The 19,857-nt window shown below is 45.8% G+C and overlaps 2 protein-coding genes across 2 annotated transcripts in view; both read left to right on the top strand.

The window, feature by feature from the left end:
* esyt1a (extended synaptotagmin-like protein 1a) overlaps positions 1-5,184 on the top strand; it is a 32,453-nt gene extending 27,269 nt beyond the window's left edge. The window contains exons 27-31 of the mRNA XM_083640997.1: positions 332-427; positions 1,318-1,449; positions 1,555-1,660; positions 1,816-1,865; positions 1,990-5,184. Of these exons, the coding sequence (XP_083497123.1) occupies positions 332-427; positions 1,318-1,449; positions 1,555-1,660; positions 1,816-1,865; positions 1,990-2,017 (412 nt within the window). The 3' untranslated portion in view covers positions 2,018-5,184. The remainder of the gene's footprint in view (positions 1-331; positions 428-1,317; positions 1,450-1,554; positions 1,661-1,815; positions 1,866-1,989) is intronic.
* A 1,564-nt stretch (positions 5,185-6,748) lies between these two features.
* The window catches only part of LOC310781244 (formin-like protein 3), a 46,323-nt gene continuing 33,214 nt past the window's right edge, over positions 6,749-19,857 (top strand). The window contains exon 1 of the mRNA XM_083641814.1: positions 6,749-7,242. Within this exon, the coding sequence (XP_083497940.1) occupies positions 7,126-7,242 (117 nt within the window). The 5' untranslated portion in view covers positions 6,749-7,125. The remainder of the gene's footprint in view (positions 7,243-19,857) is intronic.

Genomic DNA, 19,857 nt, shown 5'->3' with positions numbered 1-19,857 from the left:
TCCTCACTGCCTCTGCTGTAAAGACAGTAGCTGGCAAGCTGTCCTTCTTAGCATATTTTCTAGTATGGTTCATGCTATAAAAATGTGACATTCTGAATGTCAGTTACTAGTTTGTGTCGTTTCTGATGTATTTGAAGGTATAATGACACTAAATACACTTAACCCATTGATACCTGATGCAGCATTTGTGTGTGTATCCCTTTAAGACCGTGAACCGCATCACGCGGTTGTGGTCTTAAAGGGATACACACACAAATGAGGGATATACACGCAAATGCTGCATCAGGTATCAATGGGTTAAACTAATAGTTTTTTTACACTGTGTCTTTAGAGTCAGTGATGTTGGAGGTACAGCTGGCCAGGTGAAGCTTTCCATCGGCTATTCCATAGAGGAGAACAGACTTCACATCACTGTCTACTCCTGCAGGTCTTTATATCATATTTTATATATTATTTTACATTATCATATTTATCCCTTTACCACAGAATGTTGAAGCAGTTGGCATCATCTTATTGCCTGCATATCGCTGGCTTGTTCGGGGGAAGCTAAGCAGTGCTGACCGTGGTTAGTCCTTGGATTGGGAGACCATGCTGCTGGAAGTGGTTGTTGGAGTACCAGTACTAGTAGGTGCTCTTCCCTCTGGTCTCATGAATAATCTCCACAATGCCCCAGGGCAGAGACAGGGACTCCGTCCTGTGAGTGAGCACTGTCCTTCGGATGAGATGTTAAACCACGGTTCTGACTCTCTGTGGTCATTGAAGATCCCATCGGCACTCTTCGCAGGAGTCGGGGTGTCACCCTGGTGCCCTGGGGGGTGTCACCCTGGTGCCCTGGGGGGTGTAGCCCCGGTGCCCCTGGGGGGTGTAACCCCGGTGTCCTGGGGGGTGTAGCCCCGGTGCCCCTGGGGGGTGTAACCCCGGTGCCCCTGGGGGGTGTAGCCCCGGTGCCCCTGCGGGGTGTAACCCCGGTGCCCTGGGGGGTGTAGCCCCGGTGTCCTGGGGGGTGTAACCCCGGTGCCCCTGGGGGGTGTAACCCGGGTGTCCTGGCTAAATTCTCACACAGGCCTTCCTTCAATCATGGCTACCTAATCATCCCTCATTACCTAATTGGCACGTCTCATCCTCAACTCTCCACCGTGATAGGCTGATGTGTGGTGAGCATTCTGGCACAAACTGGCTGCCGTGCATCACCCAGGTGGGTGCTACACATCAGTGGTGGATAAGTTGAGTCCCCCCCCTTATTTGAAGCTTTTGAGTACTTAGAAAAGTGCTATATAAATGAAAGATGTTGTGTATGAAACCTGTGTGTACCCACAGAGCCCTGGCAGCTTGTTCCAAGGACGGTGCGGACCCGTATATCAGCTTCATCCTGCTGCCTGACAAGAAGGGCATCACAAAGAGGAAGACCGCCACCAAGAAGAGAGACCTCAACCCCGAATTTAACGAGAGGTGAGAGAGGGGACGTGGCATTTTGCCGGATAATGTCCACAAGTGTCAGGTGTTTATGATGCCATGTGTCATTCATTTCTCGTCTTTCTTTCTCTCTTCTGTAAGGTTTGACTTTGACTTCTCTCTGGAGGAGTCCACACAGAGACGACTGGACCTGTCTGTGAAAAACAGTGTCTCCTACATGAGCAGAGAGAGGGTGCTCATTGGCAAGGTAAACTCATTTTATGAATATTGCCGTCTACAACACAGGGTTTCATTGTCAGTGTGGTGTTGTACTGTAGCAACAATGTTCTCCAGACTCCACCAAAGCACAAGTGGGAAGGTGTGACTGTGAGATCATAATTTGCTTTTCCTTGTTGTCCTCAGTTGCAGCTGGATCTGGACCAAATTGATCTCAAGACTGGTGTCACACAATGGTATTTATTTCAAAAGCTTCTGACCAATTGTAGAAATTCTTACTCTTAACAATTATATTTTGCAAATAGATTTTTTTACACAGGATAATGTCAACTTCAAATGATGTCTCGTGTGTTTTTCCAGGTACGATTTGGTACCAGAGACCAACTAGATGAATCCATGCTTGATCTCCAGTACAACGTAACATTGATTGTTGCTTCTGTGATCTGTCTGTGTGTGTTTAGTAGGCTAGTTTATTCGGCTTATGTGCAATCAGACCATCGCTGGAGAGAAAAATGATGACATGTCATCTCCACATTAACACAGTCCATCAGTATTTATGAAGACAAATTTTGTCATGTAGCTTATCGATCATAAAGTGTTAACTGTGTAGAGTCCATGCTATCTAGAATCAATTCTTCAGTAGAATCTTTTGGCTGAATATATTTGATAATGATGCAACTATGTTGCAGAATCCACCAGGGTTATATATGTGTGTATGTGGGCAAACGCACTTAAAAGTCCTCCTCAACTTTCATTCACCAAAAGGCCTATGATGTGATCACACAGTGTCTGATGATCCTCTAAGGTAATGCAATGTCTTATTATGGATTTACAACATCCATCTCTCGTGAAAACTCAAGTGATTCTTTTACATTTTATTTTTACAAGCTTGAAACAATTCCCTGTATCGAGTACCGCAGGAATGAGTCCTAAAACCCAGAAGTTAGCATCGCCTGGGTCAATGTGATTTTTGAATGGGGTTTTGGTTAGATGCCTGGAATAAGATCTGTGGTTAACAAACGTTTATGAAACTGTGATCGTTGTGCTCAGCAAGATAATCTTCAAAAATGAACATAATTTTTATAATTTTTTAAGCGTTTTCTGGCGATCGCATTTGCGCTTCAAAAACCATAGAAATGAATCCTCGCGTTAGTTCATTTGAAACACGGAAGTCATCGGCTACGCCCCAGCTGTAACCAGCTGACTGGCACTGATTAGATCATCGTTTAAACATTCACCAATCACAGCCATTCTCACAACAAGGCGGTCCGTTTAAATGCGGCCTCCTCTCACTCTGATCTTTGCTCCACCCATGCTGCTTCACACCGCTGCTGTGGCAATGCTTTGCCTCCACCACCCCAGCCTCCACCTTCTAGCTCAGAGTCTGCATGGCTCAAAAAGTGAACATGTATTCCATGTCTTGCTTAGGCTCCTCTGTTACTCACTATGGCTTTAAATTAATCTGGAATCTTGTATCCCCGTGGGGGATTTTGCCCTCCTCCCTGCTCGGCGTAGCTTGATGCTGCTGGGCCGATTCAGGGAGGAGCATCTTCTGTAAAGAGCGGAGCCTTCAACGCCAAACATAACTGTATTTCCATTTATGCAATAAATGGTTACCGTATATCTATGACGAGAGTTTTCTTGAATGAAGTGATGTTCATTTGTGCAGATTATCTTGCTGAACACAAAGATCTCAGTTTCATAAACGTTTGTTAACCACAAACCTTATTTCAGGCATCTAACCAAAAAGCCATTCAAGTACTGTAGAAATACTGCATGGCGGTTGTATGCCTCTGCCAACAAGTCAGCAGTCTACGTCCATGTCTGTCCAGACTCATACAAGCACAAATACCTTGAAGCCCACAACGAAGTGGTGTGGCCATTCAGCCTTATGGCACTTTAGGCAATGTTTGGGAGTACCTCAACAACACAGCTAATTGTTTTCAAAATGGAAAATGGTCCTACTCTTACCCCAAAACCACCCACATCCCCCCAACCACTCCCCCTACAAACACCTCCAACCCCCAACTCTCCTATCCCGTAGCCCCTTTCCCCTAGCCCCACCCCTCACCATGGTTCTTCCCACCACCCAGAGCTCCTGATACACTCCCTCTACCCACCCTTCAAACCCTGACTCCCTACGACCTTCCTATCCCTAGCTATAGCCCCGCCCCCTTGATGGAACGGATGGGCATGCAGCCACAGTGATCTTGACATTGACCTTTGTCCACCAAAATCGAATCAGGTCATCATTGAGTCCAAGTGGATGTTTGAATTTGAAGAAATTCCGTCAAGGCATTCCTGAGATATCGCGTATCATGACCATGAAAATGGCAGTCGTGGGTGTCCGGGTAGTGTAGCGGTAGATTCCCTGCCTACCAACACGAGGGTCGCAGGTTCGCGCTCCCGTGTTACCTCCGGCTTGGTCGGGCGTCCATACAGGCATGATTGGCTGTGTCTGCGGGTGGGAAGCCGGATTATGGGTATGTGTCCTGGTCGCTGCACTAGCGCCTCCTCTGGTCGGTCGGGGCGCCTGTTCGGGGCGGAAGGGAACTGGTGGGAATAGCGTGATCCTCCCATGTGCTACGTCCTGCCGGTGAAGCTCCCCGCTGTCAGGTGAAAAAAAGCGGCTGGCAACTGGCTGCGCATATGTCGGAGGAAGCATGGTGCTAGTCTACGGCTCTCCCCAGATCGGCCGCGAGGTCACAGTGACCTTGAACTTTGACTTTTGACCACCAAAATCGAATTGGTTCATCCTTGAGTCCAGGTGGACGTTTGAGCCAAATGTGAAGCAATTCCCATTAAGGCGTTCCTGAGATATCACGTTAGCGAACATGAAAATGGCATTCATGAGGTTACAGTGACCTTGAACTTTGACCACCAAAATCTAATCAGTTCATCCTTGAGTCCAAGTGGACGTTTGAGCCAAATCTGAGGCAATTCCATCAAGGCGTTCCTGAGATATCGCGTTAACGAGAATCGGATGGACGTACGGACGGACAACCGGAAAACATAATGCCTCCGGCCATGGCTATCGCCGGGCGGAGGCATAAACATCCCATTAACTTTGAGACAAACGGAACCCAGCACAATGCTAACTTCCTTGTTGGCCTGCAAAAATACATCACCCCTGCGGTACTCGTATTCCTTTGTTGATATTATTGCCTTATGTATTACAAAACTGTGCACAATTTTTCAGAGTGTTTATGCATTGTGTTGGAAATGAAGAAGTTTTATAATTATGTTTTAACCAGATGTATCTTGCTTTTATAAATCAAGATAAGTATTACAAACCTAGACCCTCACATTTGCCACTGAAAAAGAACGATAATACTGTCAGTAGAGTCTAAATCACTGTGCTTTTCTCAAGAGAAAACTTTGTCCATGTGGAAAAACATATCAAGTAGTGTTCTAGTTCCCATACTGCGTTGTGTTTTAAACATATCAGTAGTGTTCTAGTTCCCATACTGCCTCGTGTTTTAAACATATCAGTAGTGTTCTAGTTCCCATACTGCGTTGTGTTTTAAACATATCAGTAGTGTTCTAGTTCCCATACTGCCTCGTGTTTTAAACATATCAGTAGTGTTCTAGTTCCCATACTGTGTTGTGTTTTAAACATATCAGTAGTGTTCTAGTTCCCATACTGCCTCGTGTTTTAAACATATCAGTAGTGTTCTAGTTCCCATACTGTGTTGTGTTTTAAACATATCAGTAGTGTTCTAGTTCCCATACTGCATTGTGTTTTAAACATATCAGTAGTGTTCTAGTTCCCATACTGCGTTGTGTTTTAAACATATCAGTAGTGTTCTAGTTCCCATACTGCCTTGTGTTTTAAACATATCAGTAGTGTTCTAGTTCCCATACTGCCTCGTGTTTTAAACATATCAGTAGTGTTCTAGTTCCCATACTGTGTTGTGTTTTAAACATATCAGTAGTGTTCTAGTTCCCATACTGCATTGTGTTTTAAACATATCAGTAGTGTTCTAGTTCCCATACTGCGTTGTGTTTTAAACATATCAGTAGTGTTCTAGTTCCCATACTGCATTGTGTTTTAAACATATCAGTAGTGTTCTAGTTCCCATACTGCGTTGTGTTTTAAACATATCAGTAGTGTTCTAGTTCCCATACTGCCTTGTGTTTTAAACATATCAGTAGTGTTCTAGTTCCCATACTGCCTTGTGTTTGTATGTTTGTAGTGCCAAATGCAACAGGATGATGAATGATGCATGCTGTATGCCAGCATAGAGGCAGCCTTCCTGTCCCGCCACTCTCGCTCTCTCGCCTCACCGCAACGGCTTGGAAACTGATCTGTGGTTCGGGAAGAAATAGTGTTAGTGTCAAATGTCAATACTAAAGAAACTGCTGTGCTTTGACATCGTTTGAAACATGTCATCATGTGTCTGCTTTGAAGTTGCTGATTAAAGTTTGCACTCTTAAGAACCAAACCGGTTTCCTTTCTTTTGTGAACTCCCTCGTTCCCTGCCAGGAAACCCCCCTAAAGAGAGCTGTGAACCGTTCTCTAAAAGAGTGGCTCTCAAACGTGTTCATGTCAAGGACCCGTAAACTGGCACAGATTAGACCACAGACCCCCATTTGATCAGATTTTGTCCCAGGGTCCCTCATCTGATAAGATTTTTGCTTATATATATTTTTTTTTCATTACAGAAAGTATGAAACCCATGACCAAAATAGTGTTACTTGATTCCCTTTTTTGCTCTCTCTCTCTCTCTCTCTCTCTCTCTCTCTCTCTCTCTCTCTCTCTCTCTCCCTCTCTCTCTCTCCCTCTCTCTCTCTCTCTCTCTCTAGCCCAGTGTTTTAAATGAAATGTCATTACCTGCTCTTGCCACCGGGTCGCGACAAAGTGCTGACAAAGCCTCCGCCGACCCATCCACACATCCAGCTGGATTTGGGCTCCCTGCCAACAGATGTTAGGGGCGGGGCAACGGGTATATGGAGTGATTGGCAGGTCATTCGAGCAATGGGAGAGCGCTCTCTTTAACCCGAGGGCGGGACCTGCCTTCTCAGTGGAGGTAGCAGCGACGCTCCTAATCAGTATCACACAACAATAATGAATGGAAACACATCGTAGCCAAGAAAGTTCAGCAGCAACTAAGCAGAATCGGATTAGAAAGTGATCTGTTGCGAGGGGACATTTGTAGTCAGTGATGGATTGGCCAGGCGAGTCACAAACGATTCTTTGGAACAGAAAACAATTATACTCTAATTGTTACTTTTGAAAGTTTACCGTTTCAAGTTGGATGCAGTGTAAACCTCAACGCATACTACAGAAGTGTCAATGGAAGTTTGGGACAGAAAATGCTACTGCGTTGTCAGCTTTTTATCTCGCTTTGCAGAAGTGGATGATTTGGAGTATCGCTGAATTGACTGGAATACTTTGAAGATTTTTTCTGTACATTTCTTTTTCGTTGGGAATAGCACTGAGAGAGGCAGACGTATAGGCTGTTGGAAGTGACTGGAGGGTTACTGGGGTAAAACATGGGGAATATAGAAAGTGTGGACGGCCAGTCGGAGATGATGAAGCATCACATCATGCCTCTCAAAGTGCCCATGCCTGACCCCACCGAGCTGGAGGAGAAGTTTGCCATTGTTTTGGTGAGTTCTATTCACGTCAAGAAGACTGTTGTCACCGCGTGGTCATTTTTGTTATAACTGCTGCCCCGATGTAACGTCAAACATTTCAAAAATAATGTTTAATTTCACATTCCCCGCGTGCGTTTTATTTATGGTGGTCGTAAATGGTGTATGGTGTAAAGTAATCGCATTAATTAAACGGTATTGAAGTGACCTACGTAGGCTTACGTATGAACTTTAACTTACTTGCAGCTTCATGTGACAAAGGCGCCTGCTGTGGTGTGTGAGTAGGTTTTCACGTTAAAAGGCTATAACGGAGAAAACTGTATGATAATAAATGCTACTTAATGTGCTAACGTGACTCTCTTTATCGTCCATGATGAGTTGCTGATTGTGAATGAAGCGACCTGTGGCTGTCCCGCCCCTTCGCTGCCTGCTGTCCCCCCTCTCTCTCTCTCTCTCTCTCCTGCGGTTCTTTTGTCTCCCTAAAAGTCAGCAGCGTTTTGTTCAAAAGCGTGATCAGAAGAAGGGCTTTTCTCAGACATCATATTATCCCTGACTGACACATCATCTGGACATTCCACGCCCGTGTTTATTCGAAAGGCTTCTCACTGTTAAGTCTGTCTGTGTAGGCACACACACACATCTGAAAACAACATTTTCTGAATTCCCCCAAAACTCCCACACCCGCTGAGAGATGGTGAAAGCCCCCCTCTCTCTCTCTCCCTCCCCCTCTCTTTTCCTCTGTCTCTCTCTCTCTCTCTCTCTCTCTCTCTCTCTCCCCCCTCTCTCGCTGGAGTTGAGTTGTCACTTTGTCATAGTGAGCACACACAGTCAACACCCACTCTGACAGTTTTGATCAGCACTTGAGGTGTGGAGAGAGTCTGTCATCTTCAGACGGGACCGTTTTGGAGGCATCATGAGATGTTGTGACTGAGCAGAGAAGTCAGACCTTGTTATTCCTGTAATGAACAGCCTAGTGGGTTTGGATTAGCTCGGATAACCTAAACAGTTATTACATTTCCTTTTCCTGTCTCAGGCTGCTATTAGTCCAGACAACACTGCAATGTTCAGAAGAAGCAACCGCGTCCTACAGGTTTCTACTTCTCAGCCTCTGGTAGTCTGTGCAATCCAGAGAAACCGGTAGAGTTTATTAAAGTCAAATCTGCTTTCTCCAACAGCTTTGTCTATTACACTGTGATGAACGAAGCGGCTAACACTCCCCAGTGCCACAGCAGCATCACTTACATAGGCCTCCACATACACAAATATATATTTCTCAGTCTTGTACTAAGAATAGACTTCCTGACTACACATTTATTGTTAAACAGCCACATGAGGGTTTCTCAGTATTTATGTGGTGCTCCTCACTGCAGAATTCCACACAGCCAGTCTCAATATTGAGCCCTTTAAGACCTTAATGACAGTAGCATGCATACAAAGAGCTGGATGCTCCTAGCATGATTCAGATTGGTGAATAGAGACTAGAGAGCCAAAGTAAAGTGGAACATCACTTCCTGCTTCAGCACTGTACCATCCGCCATTTATTTTCCCATAGACATCATCAGTATATAAATGGGAGCTCGGGCTCTGTTCCTCTGTCCCACTGTGATTGCTGATTGTCCCACTGTGATGTCATAAATCCCACTGTGACATCATCCATGATGTCATAAATCCCACTGTGACATCATCAGCGATGTCATAAAACTGTGACATCATCAGTGATGTCATAAATCCTACTGTGACATAATCTATGATGTCATAAATCCCACTGACATCATCAGTGATGTCATAAATCCCTGATCCCACTGTGACATCATCAGTGATGTCATAAATCCGATGACATCATCAGTGGGGGCAGCTGCAAATGCGAGCTGCAGGGCCAGCTTGGCGAGCTGCAGGACGGGCGAGGCCAAAGCGAGCCCGCCTAGGAAGAGCACTCAGTAAAATGCTTATAAAAATAGTTTTACTTGTTCAAACCAAACGGTTCAGATATATTTAGAAACAGGAGAGATCGCATAACATTTCACTGGGACCAAAACATAAAAAAAAGCGGGTTTAAAGAAAATATTTTTTCAAAGTTTTTTTATGTTTTGGTCCGAGTGAAATGTTCTATGCTCTCTCCCGATTCTAAATAAAGCTGAACCGTTTGGTTTGACCAAGTAAAACTATTTGTATAGGCATTTTGCAAAATGTCTATGGGAAAATAAATTGTGGAAGAAAATCTCTGGTACAGTGCAGAAGCAGGAAGTGACGTTGACTTTGCCTCTCTATACGTTGTGGTCCTTTCTGTGTTCTCTGGAATAAAGCCACGCTCTGGCTGCATGTGGAGTAATAAAAGCATCATATGAAGAGAGACACTAGCACAGCAAGCGGCCATTCAAGGCCTACTTGTTGACTGCTGCACTGAGGCTAGCGTAGCGTGTAGCCGCAGCCTGGCTGAGTTGTTATGACAGCTTTCACATCTTGTCCACACACAGGACTCATCGCATGTGTCAGAGTGGATGATGGGCTGGCCATAAAAAAAAAGCCATATTTAGATGAATACCAAGTTTTTCCGTGTAACTGATGATGGGTAAGCCATGTTGAAAAACATATTTTTACCCATCACATTTTCCGTCAAGAAAGGCTGGGAATGGTTTTTGATCAACATATGGTCCATCTCGCTCAGGCTGGAGCGGAGCCGGAGCGGAGCTGTGAGCGCTTTGTAACACAGACCTAAGCTCAACTCCGTCCCTGTCATTATGTCCAGCCATGCAGGCCAAATCATTTCAATGCAACGTGCAGTAGACTCAACATTTCAGTCGCGCTTTGGACTGGGAACCGTTTTCCCCAGTTCCCTCCTCCTCCTCCTCCTCCCCCCCAGACGCTGGTAGCTCCAGATTTCCTTTACTTTGTGGGAAAGAACAACATGTTTGTATATTTGGAGTGCTCTTATCGGACAATGGTCTCCGCTCTGTGCTGCCTGTGTCTTTGGTGTGAGATAACGCCACATCAAAGCATCTGCCTTTGAGGTTGGAGGTTGTCAGGAAGAAGAGGGGCCACGGCTTCACAGGCTGTCTGGCTGTGGCTATTAAGGTTGTCAAAAGTATCGATAGTATCCACAAAGTCAATACTAAAAATCTGAAATGGATACAATACTCATTTGCAACAGGTATTGATAGTATCGATAAGTATCAATACACATTTTTTTAAACTGATACAATACTAATTTGCAACAGTATCAATATCAGCAGTAATCAGCAGTAATGAAAAATCAAACATACTACCGATTTATTTCTCCCTCCCTGTCATTGGTGGGGATCTGTTGCTTCAAGTTTGATCAGGCCTAGATTATGGAGAAGTGTGCATCTGTCCGTCCATCTGTCTTCATTTCTTGATGTCTTGTCGCATCCCCCCGCGTGGTATCGAAAATGGTATCGAGTATCGATATTTTCCTAGCTATCGGTATCGAAGCAGAAATTCTAGTATTGTGACATCCCTAGTGGCTATAGGCCACTGTGTGTGTGCCCCTTCCAAAGTATCATACATGCCTTGGAGAGAGGATCACCGCACTCACGACTATTCAATGTGCCTAGGTGCCAGAAGACCTAAGAACTGTATCAAGAAGAAACGTTCTGCACACTTTTAGATCCATGCAATGCAAGGTTCCTCCTCTTTTGCTCCATCTAGTCCTAGTCTAGGCCTATGATATCTGTGTGCATCTAGAGTGGACTCACTCCACCCTCAATCTGACCCTTCCCAAAAGGCCATCTGAGCAAGAGGAACACAGCACAGGTGCAGGTGTGGACCTCTTCATTGTGAAGGCTGCTTTGCGCTGATGAAGGTCGTGTGACCAAAACTTTGGCATTTGATGAAGTAAAGGAACTTGTCTTGCTTGCATCTAAAGTGTGCAGAACGTTTCTGATAAGTGTCCTACATGCCTAACATGACGGGACAGATTTCAGATGGCTGTTTCACACGCTGTTGAACTGGCTTTCCTTGCCTGGATATTTGTTATCAGAGACATAATTCATGCGGTAGCCTAAACAAATCAGCACTTTCCATACATGGAGATTTAGAAATGGCTCATTCCCCCTCCTCTGCAGCGCTGGGTTGGCAATGCGTGTGTAGATGAATGTGTGTGCATGTGTAAATGGATGTGTGTGTGTGTGTGTGTAAATGGATGTGTGCGTGAGTGTGTGTGTGTGTGTGTAAATGGATGTGTGTGTGCGTGCGTGTGTAAATGAGTGTGTGTGTGTGTGTAGGTGTGTGTGTGTCACATACACACACTTGGTGCGCCTGCCTTCTCCTCTCGGGACGTCCCGCTGGAATGACAGCGGGCGGCCCGTAGTGATGTCATGGGTGCAGCAGCCTCTGCCAGTGTAGTAATATATATCCCTGAGCTAACGACTTGAACAGACGTGCTCTCTACTGCTCCCTACTGTAGGAGGGGTGAGGGGCGGGGGGACGACGGACGAGACCCCTGGGTTAGCTTAGACTACTTCATGCGGTCTGCTCATAAAATGCCTGGGTCACGTCTAACCGGCAGCATGTGCTAAAGGCATCTCTCCTCTTCTCCTCTTGTCCACCATTCTCACAAACAGCTTTGGGCTGCCTGTCTGTCTTATGTGTCTTCTCTGTCTTCTTGTCTGCCGTCCTCACAAACAGCTTGGGCTCTCTGTCTCATGTGTCTTCTCTGTCTTCTGTTCTTCTGTCTTCTGTGTCTTCTCTGTCTTCTTGTCTGCCATCCTCACAAACAGCTTTGGGCTGTCTGTCTTCTCTGTCTTCTTGTCTGCCGTCCTCACAAACAGCTTGGGCTGTCTGTCTTCTGTGTCTTCTCTGTCTCCTCACAAACAGCTTTGGGCTCTCTGTCTTCTGTGTCTTCTCTGTCTTCTTGTCTGCCGTCCTCACAAACAGCTTGGGCTCTCTTGTCTCATGTGTCTTCTCTGTCTTCTGTTCTTCTGTCTTCTGTGTCTTCTCTGTCTTCTCACAAACAGCTTTGGACTCTCTGTCTTCTGTGGCTTCTTCTCTGCCGTCCTCACAAACAGCTTTGGACTCTCTGTCTTCTGTGTCTTCTCTGTCTTCTTCTCCGCCGTCCTCACAAACAGCTTGGGCTCTCTTGTCTCATGTGTCTTCTCTGTCTTCTGTGTCTTCTGTGGCTTCTTCTCTGCCGTCCTCACAAACAGCTTTGGACTCTCTGTCTTCTGTGTCTTCTCTGTCTTCTTCTCCGCCATCCTCACAAACAGCTTGGGCTCTCTTGTCTCATGTGTCTTCTCTGTCTTCTGTTCTTCTGTCTTCTCTGTCTTCTGTGTCTTCTCTGTCTTCTGTGTCTTCTCTGCCGTCCTCACAAACAGCTTTGGGCTCTCTGTCTTCTGTGTCTTCTCTGTCTCCTCACAAACAGCTTTGGACTCTCTGTCTTCTGTGTCTTCTCTGTCTTCTTCTCCGCCGTCCTCACAAACAGCTTGGGCTCTCTTGTCTCATGTGTCTTCTCTGTCTTCTGTTCTTCTGTCTTCTCTGTCTTCTGTGTCTTCTCTGTCTTCTGTGTCTTCTCTGCCGTCCTCACAAACAGCTTTGGGCTCTCTGTCTTCTGTGTCTTCTCTGTCTCCTCACAAACAGCTTTGGACTCTCTGTCTTCTGTGTCTTCTCTGTCTTCTTCTCCGCCGTCCTCACAAACAGCTTTGGGCTCTCTTGTCTTCTGTGGCTGGAAACAGCTGCCTGGCATTTTCCTCCCTTCCTTTTACAGAGGAAACTGCATTGTAGCCAGTGGTCCTCTGTGGTTGGTTCCCGTTACAATAAGACGTGTGTTCCTGGAGGCTGCCGGTAGCACATAACATGCCATTAGTTCAGCTAGCGCTTAGCGCATGCAGCAGGCCTACCTTAGACCTCACAGCTAGACACACACACACAGATACACCACACAGACACAGAGGCCGCGTCTAGACGCTGATATCCAGTGTGTCAGCATCAAACAGCACTGATAGCCCTCAACAGGCTATTTGTCTCTTTTTCTTTTCCATATAAGCTTGTCTTTGTCCAGTGGGAACTCTTCAAGTTTTCCCTGGACCGTCGGGCTCCATTGGGGGCTTTCTAAATGGAACTTTTCGTTCACTCTTCCAGGCAGTGTTCCCTACCTTTTTTCATTCCCCTGAAGGCCCCGTCTGGCTGTAAGCTAACCTTCTCCATATGACACTCTCTCTCCTCCTTATGAAAACGATGTGCGATGCCGCTATGCTAACGCCGCCTTCAAAGGTGCACGTCTGGCGCGGGGAGAGGAGAGGCCTCGGCTGCCTGGCCCGGATCCTCTTTCAAAGTGGCCCTCCACCAATCCACCACTGGATTCCTGCGGTCGGGTCTCGGCCCGCCGGGCCACAGGAGAACTCAGCAAGAGAGAGGGAAAATTCCCTTTCAACTGGCTGTCTGCCACTGTTCAGCAGCAGCAGCAGCACCGTAATGGCTTTACCAACGTTCTGAACCAGCGCGCGCTTCAATTTAAGAGCAAACTTGTGATTATTTTCACTGCTTGATTGCCTTGGACAGCCTCCAAACCCATCCATTCTGCTCTGACACGGGGTTGCATCATACGTCAGACGTGCCCCGTCGAGCTCCTCTCAGCTGAAGGCAAGGCGGGTTGTTCAGAAAGGAAGTGGCGCTCGTTAAAAGACGGAGAGGCAGGAAGCAGGAAGTGAAAAGGTAGCGAAAAAAATTCGGAGAGAAAAGTGCTGACGGTGACGGAGCGACTCGGCTGGCTGACATCACGTTTTTGAAGAAGAACCTTGAGAGTTTTTCAGATGCCGCTCGAGTGGAACTAATGGAATCAAGCTGTGCGATGTGTGTTTATGGGACAGGGACGTAAAACCTCCAGCATTTTAATTTGTTTAGGGGCGGGGCTGCATTTTATTTATATGCCTGCCATGTCTGCCCCCCCCCCACACACACACACACACACACACACATCAGTACCATTCCACCTCTCTAGAGGGAGGGGAGGGAAGCTCTTTGTATGTTTGTTATGTCACTCAAGTGGGGAGGTGACATCTGGCTCAGCCACCCAGCAGCTCCCAGGAAGAGCTGACTGATCACAGCTAACTGCTTTGGTGGTGCAGGCAGGGAGATCAGCAGCACCATGTTCCCCACCTGGCTCTCTCTGCAGGCAGGGAGCTCAGCAGCACCAGGCCGTCCACCTGGCTCTCTCTGCAGGCAGGGAGATCAGCAGCACCAGGCCGTCCACCTGGCTCTCTCTGCAGGCAGGGAGATCAGCAGCACCAGGCCGTCCGCCTGGCTCTCTCTGCAGGCAGGGAGCTCAGCAGCACCAGGTTCCCCACCTGGCTCTCTCTGCAGGCAGGGAGCTCAGCAGCACAGGTTCCCCACCTGGCTCTCTCTGCCCTCGGGCTACAACTCCCAATCTGGCCTGGGCTTTATGGGGAGTTTTAGTGCTTCTCTCCTCGTCACATTTCGGAAAGCACAGGTCAAGTTAAAGACCACGACTGAACTGATAAAACACACACACACACACACACACACACACACACACACACACACACACACGACCTTCTGGTCACAAGCTCGCTTCTCTAACCTTGAGGCCACCACTGCCCATGATGTCCTTCATGAGATCCACCTGAGTCACTGATTCTATTAAGACAGACAGACAGACAGACAGACAGACAGACAGACAACAGTTGCCTGTCTGTGTCCAGAGTAGACCGCTGAATCTGCCCACTCCAACTGAGTTAAGTAATGAGTTGACGAGTCAGTCTGATATCAGTCAACAGGTGTCCTCAGTAACATCAGATCAGTCAGTCAGTCTGATATCAGTCAACATGTGTCCTCAGTAACATCAGATCAGTCAGTCAGTCTGATATCAGTCAACCGGTCTCCTCAGTAACATCAGATCAGTCAGTCAGTCTGATATCAGTCAACATGTGTCCTCAGCAGTGTTGGGCAAGTTACTTTCAAAATGTAATATACTATATATTACTAGTTACTTTAATTTGAAAGTAATAAGTTACTTTACAATATTACTTCCTGTGTAGAGTAACTTGTTACTTATTACACTACTTTTGCATTACTTTTACCAAAACAACAGCAGCAGCAGAATGATATCGCCGCCCCGGAACCATCCCAAAAAATAATTTCAACCGCCTTGAAGTCAGTGTAAACAATCCAAAATTCTAAATGTTATTATTTTCCTTTGTTATTGTCATCTATAGTGGTTATTTGCATAAAAACACACAGTTTGGTTAGGAAATGATTGTATCTTTTTTTAAATTAAATTTTAAGTGCTTTGATTTAATAAAATGTAACTCAATTTGTAACTTGAGTTACTTGACAAAGTAACTGGTATAATATTACTGACTAATCCTATTAGTAATAAGTTATATTACTGAGTTACTGCTAAAAGTAATATATTACATGTAATATGTTACTTTTGTAATGAGTTACCCCCAACACTGGTCCTCAGTAACATCAGATCAGTCAGTCAGTCTGATATCAGTCAACAGGTCTCCTCAGTAACGTCAGATCAGTCAAGTAGACACTGTGTTTGATGAAACTCTAGCCTGCTTCTCTGGACTCATTTCATGGAGAGAGTTGACATCATTTTTTTGTAAGGAGGCCAGTCTCATAAACAGCTATTTTGCATCTGACATCAGCTGTTTATTCACGTCGTTGAATGAATGTGAATGTGTGACGCCGTTGATTTATTCATATATGTGAAGAAACTGCATGTGTTTGTCATTTGGGTGTATTGTGTGTGTCAGTGTTTTTGTACGGCTGTGTGTGTGTGTGTGTGTGTGTGTGTGTGTGTGTGTGTGTGTGTGTGTATGTCAGCGTGTGTGTGTGTGTGTCAGCGTGTGTGTGTGTGTGTGTCAGTGTGTGTACGGCTGTGTGTGTGTGTCAGTGTGTGTACGGCTGTGTGTGTGTGTGTGTGTCAGTGTGTGTACGGCTGTGTGTGTGTGTGTGTGTGTGTGTACGGCTGTGTGTGTGTGTGTGTGTGTGTGTGTGTGTCAGTGTGTGTACGGCTGTGTGTGTGTGTGTGTGTCAGTGTGCGTACGGCTGTGTGTGTGTCAGTGTGTGTACGGCTGTGTGTGTGTGTGTGTGTGTGTGTGTGCGCGCGTGCGTGCGTGTCAGTGGGGGTCTGGTGCCCCTCTAAATGCAGCTGCAGAAGGCTGTAGGTTAGATGTTTCCTCCTCGGGACAATGGCGACTCTGTCAGTCATGTTGTTTTAGAAAGGGGGCCTCATCCCCTGGTGCCTTTTGTGCTGCTGCTGCTGCTGCTGCGCTCTTCTGACGTGGCCGCCGGGCCTGAGGAACTGCTCTGAGCCCGTTTCAACAGCTAATGGATTACAGCTTAAACGCTAACCGCTCCAATACCGACCCGTCACACGCACACACCCGTGGTATCAGGTCATTATTTCCTTCCTAAAAATAGCATCGTGCCTCTATTACTGTAATTTCCCTGTTTCTCAGACAACTTGTACTTCTGCTTCTTCATATGTTTTGTCTTGACGCTTGCCTTGACAGCAGTGTTGGGCAAGTTACTTTCAAAATGTAATATACTACATATTACTAGTTACTTTCATTTGAAAGTAATAAGTTACTTTACAACATTACTGTCTGTGTAGAGTAACTCGTTACTTATTACACTACTTTTGCATTACTTTCACCAAAACAACAGCAGCAGCAGAATGACATTGCCGCCCCGGCCGGAACCCTCCCGAAAACTAATGTAAATTGCCTTGAAGTCAGTGTAAACAATCCAAAATTCGAGTAGTTATATAGTGGTTATTTGCATAAAAACAGACAGTTTGATTAGGAAATTATTGTATCTTTATTTAAATATGTGCTTTGATAAAAAAAAAAAAATCAATCAATTTGTAACTTGAGTTACTTCTTACTTCTTACAAAGTAACTGGTATAATATTACTAAAATCCTATAAGTAATAAGTTATATTACTGAGTTACTGCTAAAAGTAATATATTATATGTAATATGTTACTTTTGTAAGTTGGGAGGACTTTTTGATATATGACTTAGTGAGGTATGACGATCTGCTCCTGTGACCTTTGCGTGGGCATTCTGGCCCATCTTCAGCTTTTGGTTTTTCTTCCTCTTTATGAGATGTTCTACTGTTTCCCTTCAAAACACGGACTTGGCTCGGCGGCTGCGAGGACATAAATCGTTAGGGAGGCCCTGTGTGTGTGTGTGTGTGTGTGTGTGTGTGTGTGTGTGTGTGTGTGTGTGTGTGTGTGTGTTTTGTATGCTTGTCTTTTCTCTGAACCTGGAGTGTTGTAACTGGCCAGTGTGTCAGGACAGGAGGAGGTCTGGCCGGGCCTGAGTTATGAGCCGAGTCGTCTACCTGCATTCCTGACATTCCCGGAGTATTCCGTGTGTCGGCCCGGGCTTCCCTGAGCGCTGCTGCGCGCGGACGCACACAGAGGAGGACAAACAGGATATTCGCCACACAGGAAGCTCAGGAATGAATGAATACCCCTGATTCATGACCGATTGTACTGGCCCGTTTCTTTAGACACGCACTCATAACCTTATTTATACCTTTTTGTTGCAGTTCACCATTCCCAGATTTCCTGTTTAAAAAACGAATGTATGGGACAATATGGTGGCTAGTAGCAGGATTTTTCCAGGTGGGATTTTCTACAATGGTTTTACGTCACTGTCGTTTTGGATGCTTGTATCAAACATCATAGACTTCCTAGACAAGCGAGTGTAAACAAGTGAAACTGTAAACTTGAAGTTTCACCACCTGACTTCTGAAGCGTTGAGGAACATCTGCTCCTGCTCCTTCAGAAGGACCTTGAGCTCTCTGGACATTTGCCTCCTTATCTCCAGGCCGAGGCCCATAACAACTCTGAGGGCTTCAAAGAGCCCTGTGATGATAACGGTCTCTCGCTTGGACCCCAGCATGACTATCACCTCTGTCCATCACCCCTCCCCTCCCACGTCCTGCTAAGTCAATGGATGACCAAATGGGCTGAAGGAGGTGGTACATGATTTACCAACCTAAAATGGCTTCTCACTCACCAACTTCCTATTGCTTTGACTGGCTGTGTGGAATGCCCATTTGGTTGAGTTTAGGAGTGGAGCGAAAGTGAGTGAGTCAGAGGTGACGGAGCAGACGTCGTGGGTTCATAAGGGCGATGAGGAGGTTTCAGAAGCAGATCAGGCTGGAGGAGACGTGAGGTTGCAGGTGCATGGGTTTTGTGGTGGGCTACAAGACTGCAGACTGACAGTGTTGCCAGATTGGGTGTTTTTCCACCAATTGGGCTTGTTTTGGGTTGCATTGTGTGTGTGTGGGGGGGGGGGGGATGGGCGTTGGCGGGTTTACAGAGTGACGTGTTTCCATCGACCTGCATTTGTTTGTGTGTTTTGGTGGTGTTTGGAACAGTCTTTGGGCTGGAAAGCATCAACTGGAACAGTCATGGATGTGTGTGTGGAGGAGGAGGTCAGGAGGCTGAGATCTTCACACCACACAGTGGAACAGAGTCATGGATATGTGTGTGTGGAGGAGGAGGAGGAGGCTGAGATCTTCACACCACACAGTGGAACAGAGTCATGGATGTGTGTGTGGAGGAGGAGGTCAGGAGGCTGAGATCTTCACACCACACAGTGGAACAGAGTCATGGATGTGTGTGGAGGAGGAGGAGGAGGAGGCTGAGATCTTCACACCACACAGCTGTAAACTGTGTTGCTGTTAACGGCCGCATCAACACGCCGTCATGGCGACTTAACACTCCCTGATTTGTGTTGTAACGCTACTCAGGGAACCTTTTCACTCGTTACAATGGCACTGAGTGAGCGCTGACTGACTGTCTGTGGGAGGAGCTTACATCATTTTATCTATAGCCTTACTATAAAAGGCAGTTATTGTCGTAAGGAATTGTAATAGTGTAGAGAATATATAAAAAAAATCCAATGTCAAATGAGACAGAAGACTATGTTCTTTATGTTTGGATTGCTTGTAGGGTTGCTCGATTATGGCAAAAATCATAATCACGATTATTTTTGACTGATATTGAGATCACGATTATTTAACGCGATTACAATTTTTTGGGCAAAATTACTAGACAAAGACATACATGAAAATAAAGCAAATATATATATATAAGTAAATAGGCTAACTAAAATAAATAATATATACAAAATTATTGTTTTATCTCGATTATCTTGTTTTCATGATTGTGGGAAGCCAAAATTGTAATTGTGATTAAAATGTGATTAATTGCACAGCCCTAATTGCTTGTATGACAGTGTTTTTGCCCATGCATTTAGGTTTCATCTGTCAATAATGTGGTTTGTCCTTTGGTGTGATCTTGGCATGTAAATGAAGTGGCTGCCCTAACTCCTCTGTCTGTTATGTTAATAGCTTAATGTGGCAACAGAGCCTGTTTATACAGTATTTGCTCTGTAAACAGGAGCTAGCATCAGGGGGCTGGGGAGGGAGAGAAAAACATCTCTTCCTCTGCTCGCTCTCCCTCCCTCTCTCTCCCTCTCTCCCTCCCTCCCTCCCTCTCTTCCTCTCTCCCTTCCTCCATTAGGCATGGGTCGGTTTGAAAATTTTGAAAACCGGTTCGATATTCCCCCCAAAAATGTATCAAACCGGTATATCGAATTAAAAAAAAAAAATCTTTTTTTTTTT

Source organism: Poromitra crassiceps (genome assembly GCF_964638095.1).
Source record: "Poromitra crassiceps genome assembly, chromosome: 8".
NCBI lineage: Eukaryota > Metazoa > Chordata > Actinopteri > Beryciformes > Melamphaidae > Poromitra > Poromitra crassiceps.
The sequence above is the reverse complement of the archived record's forward strand: the minus strand, read 5'-3'. Positions and strand labels throughout refer to the sequence as shown.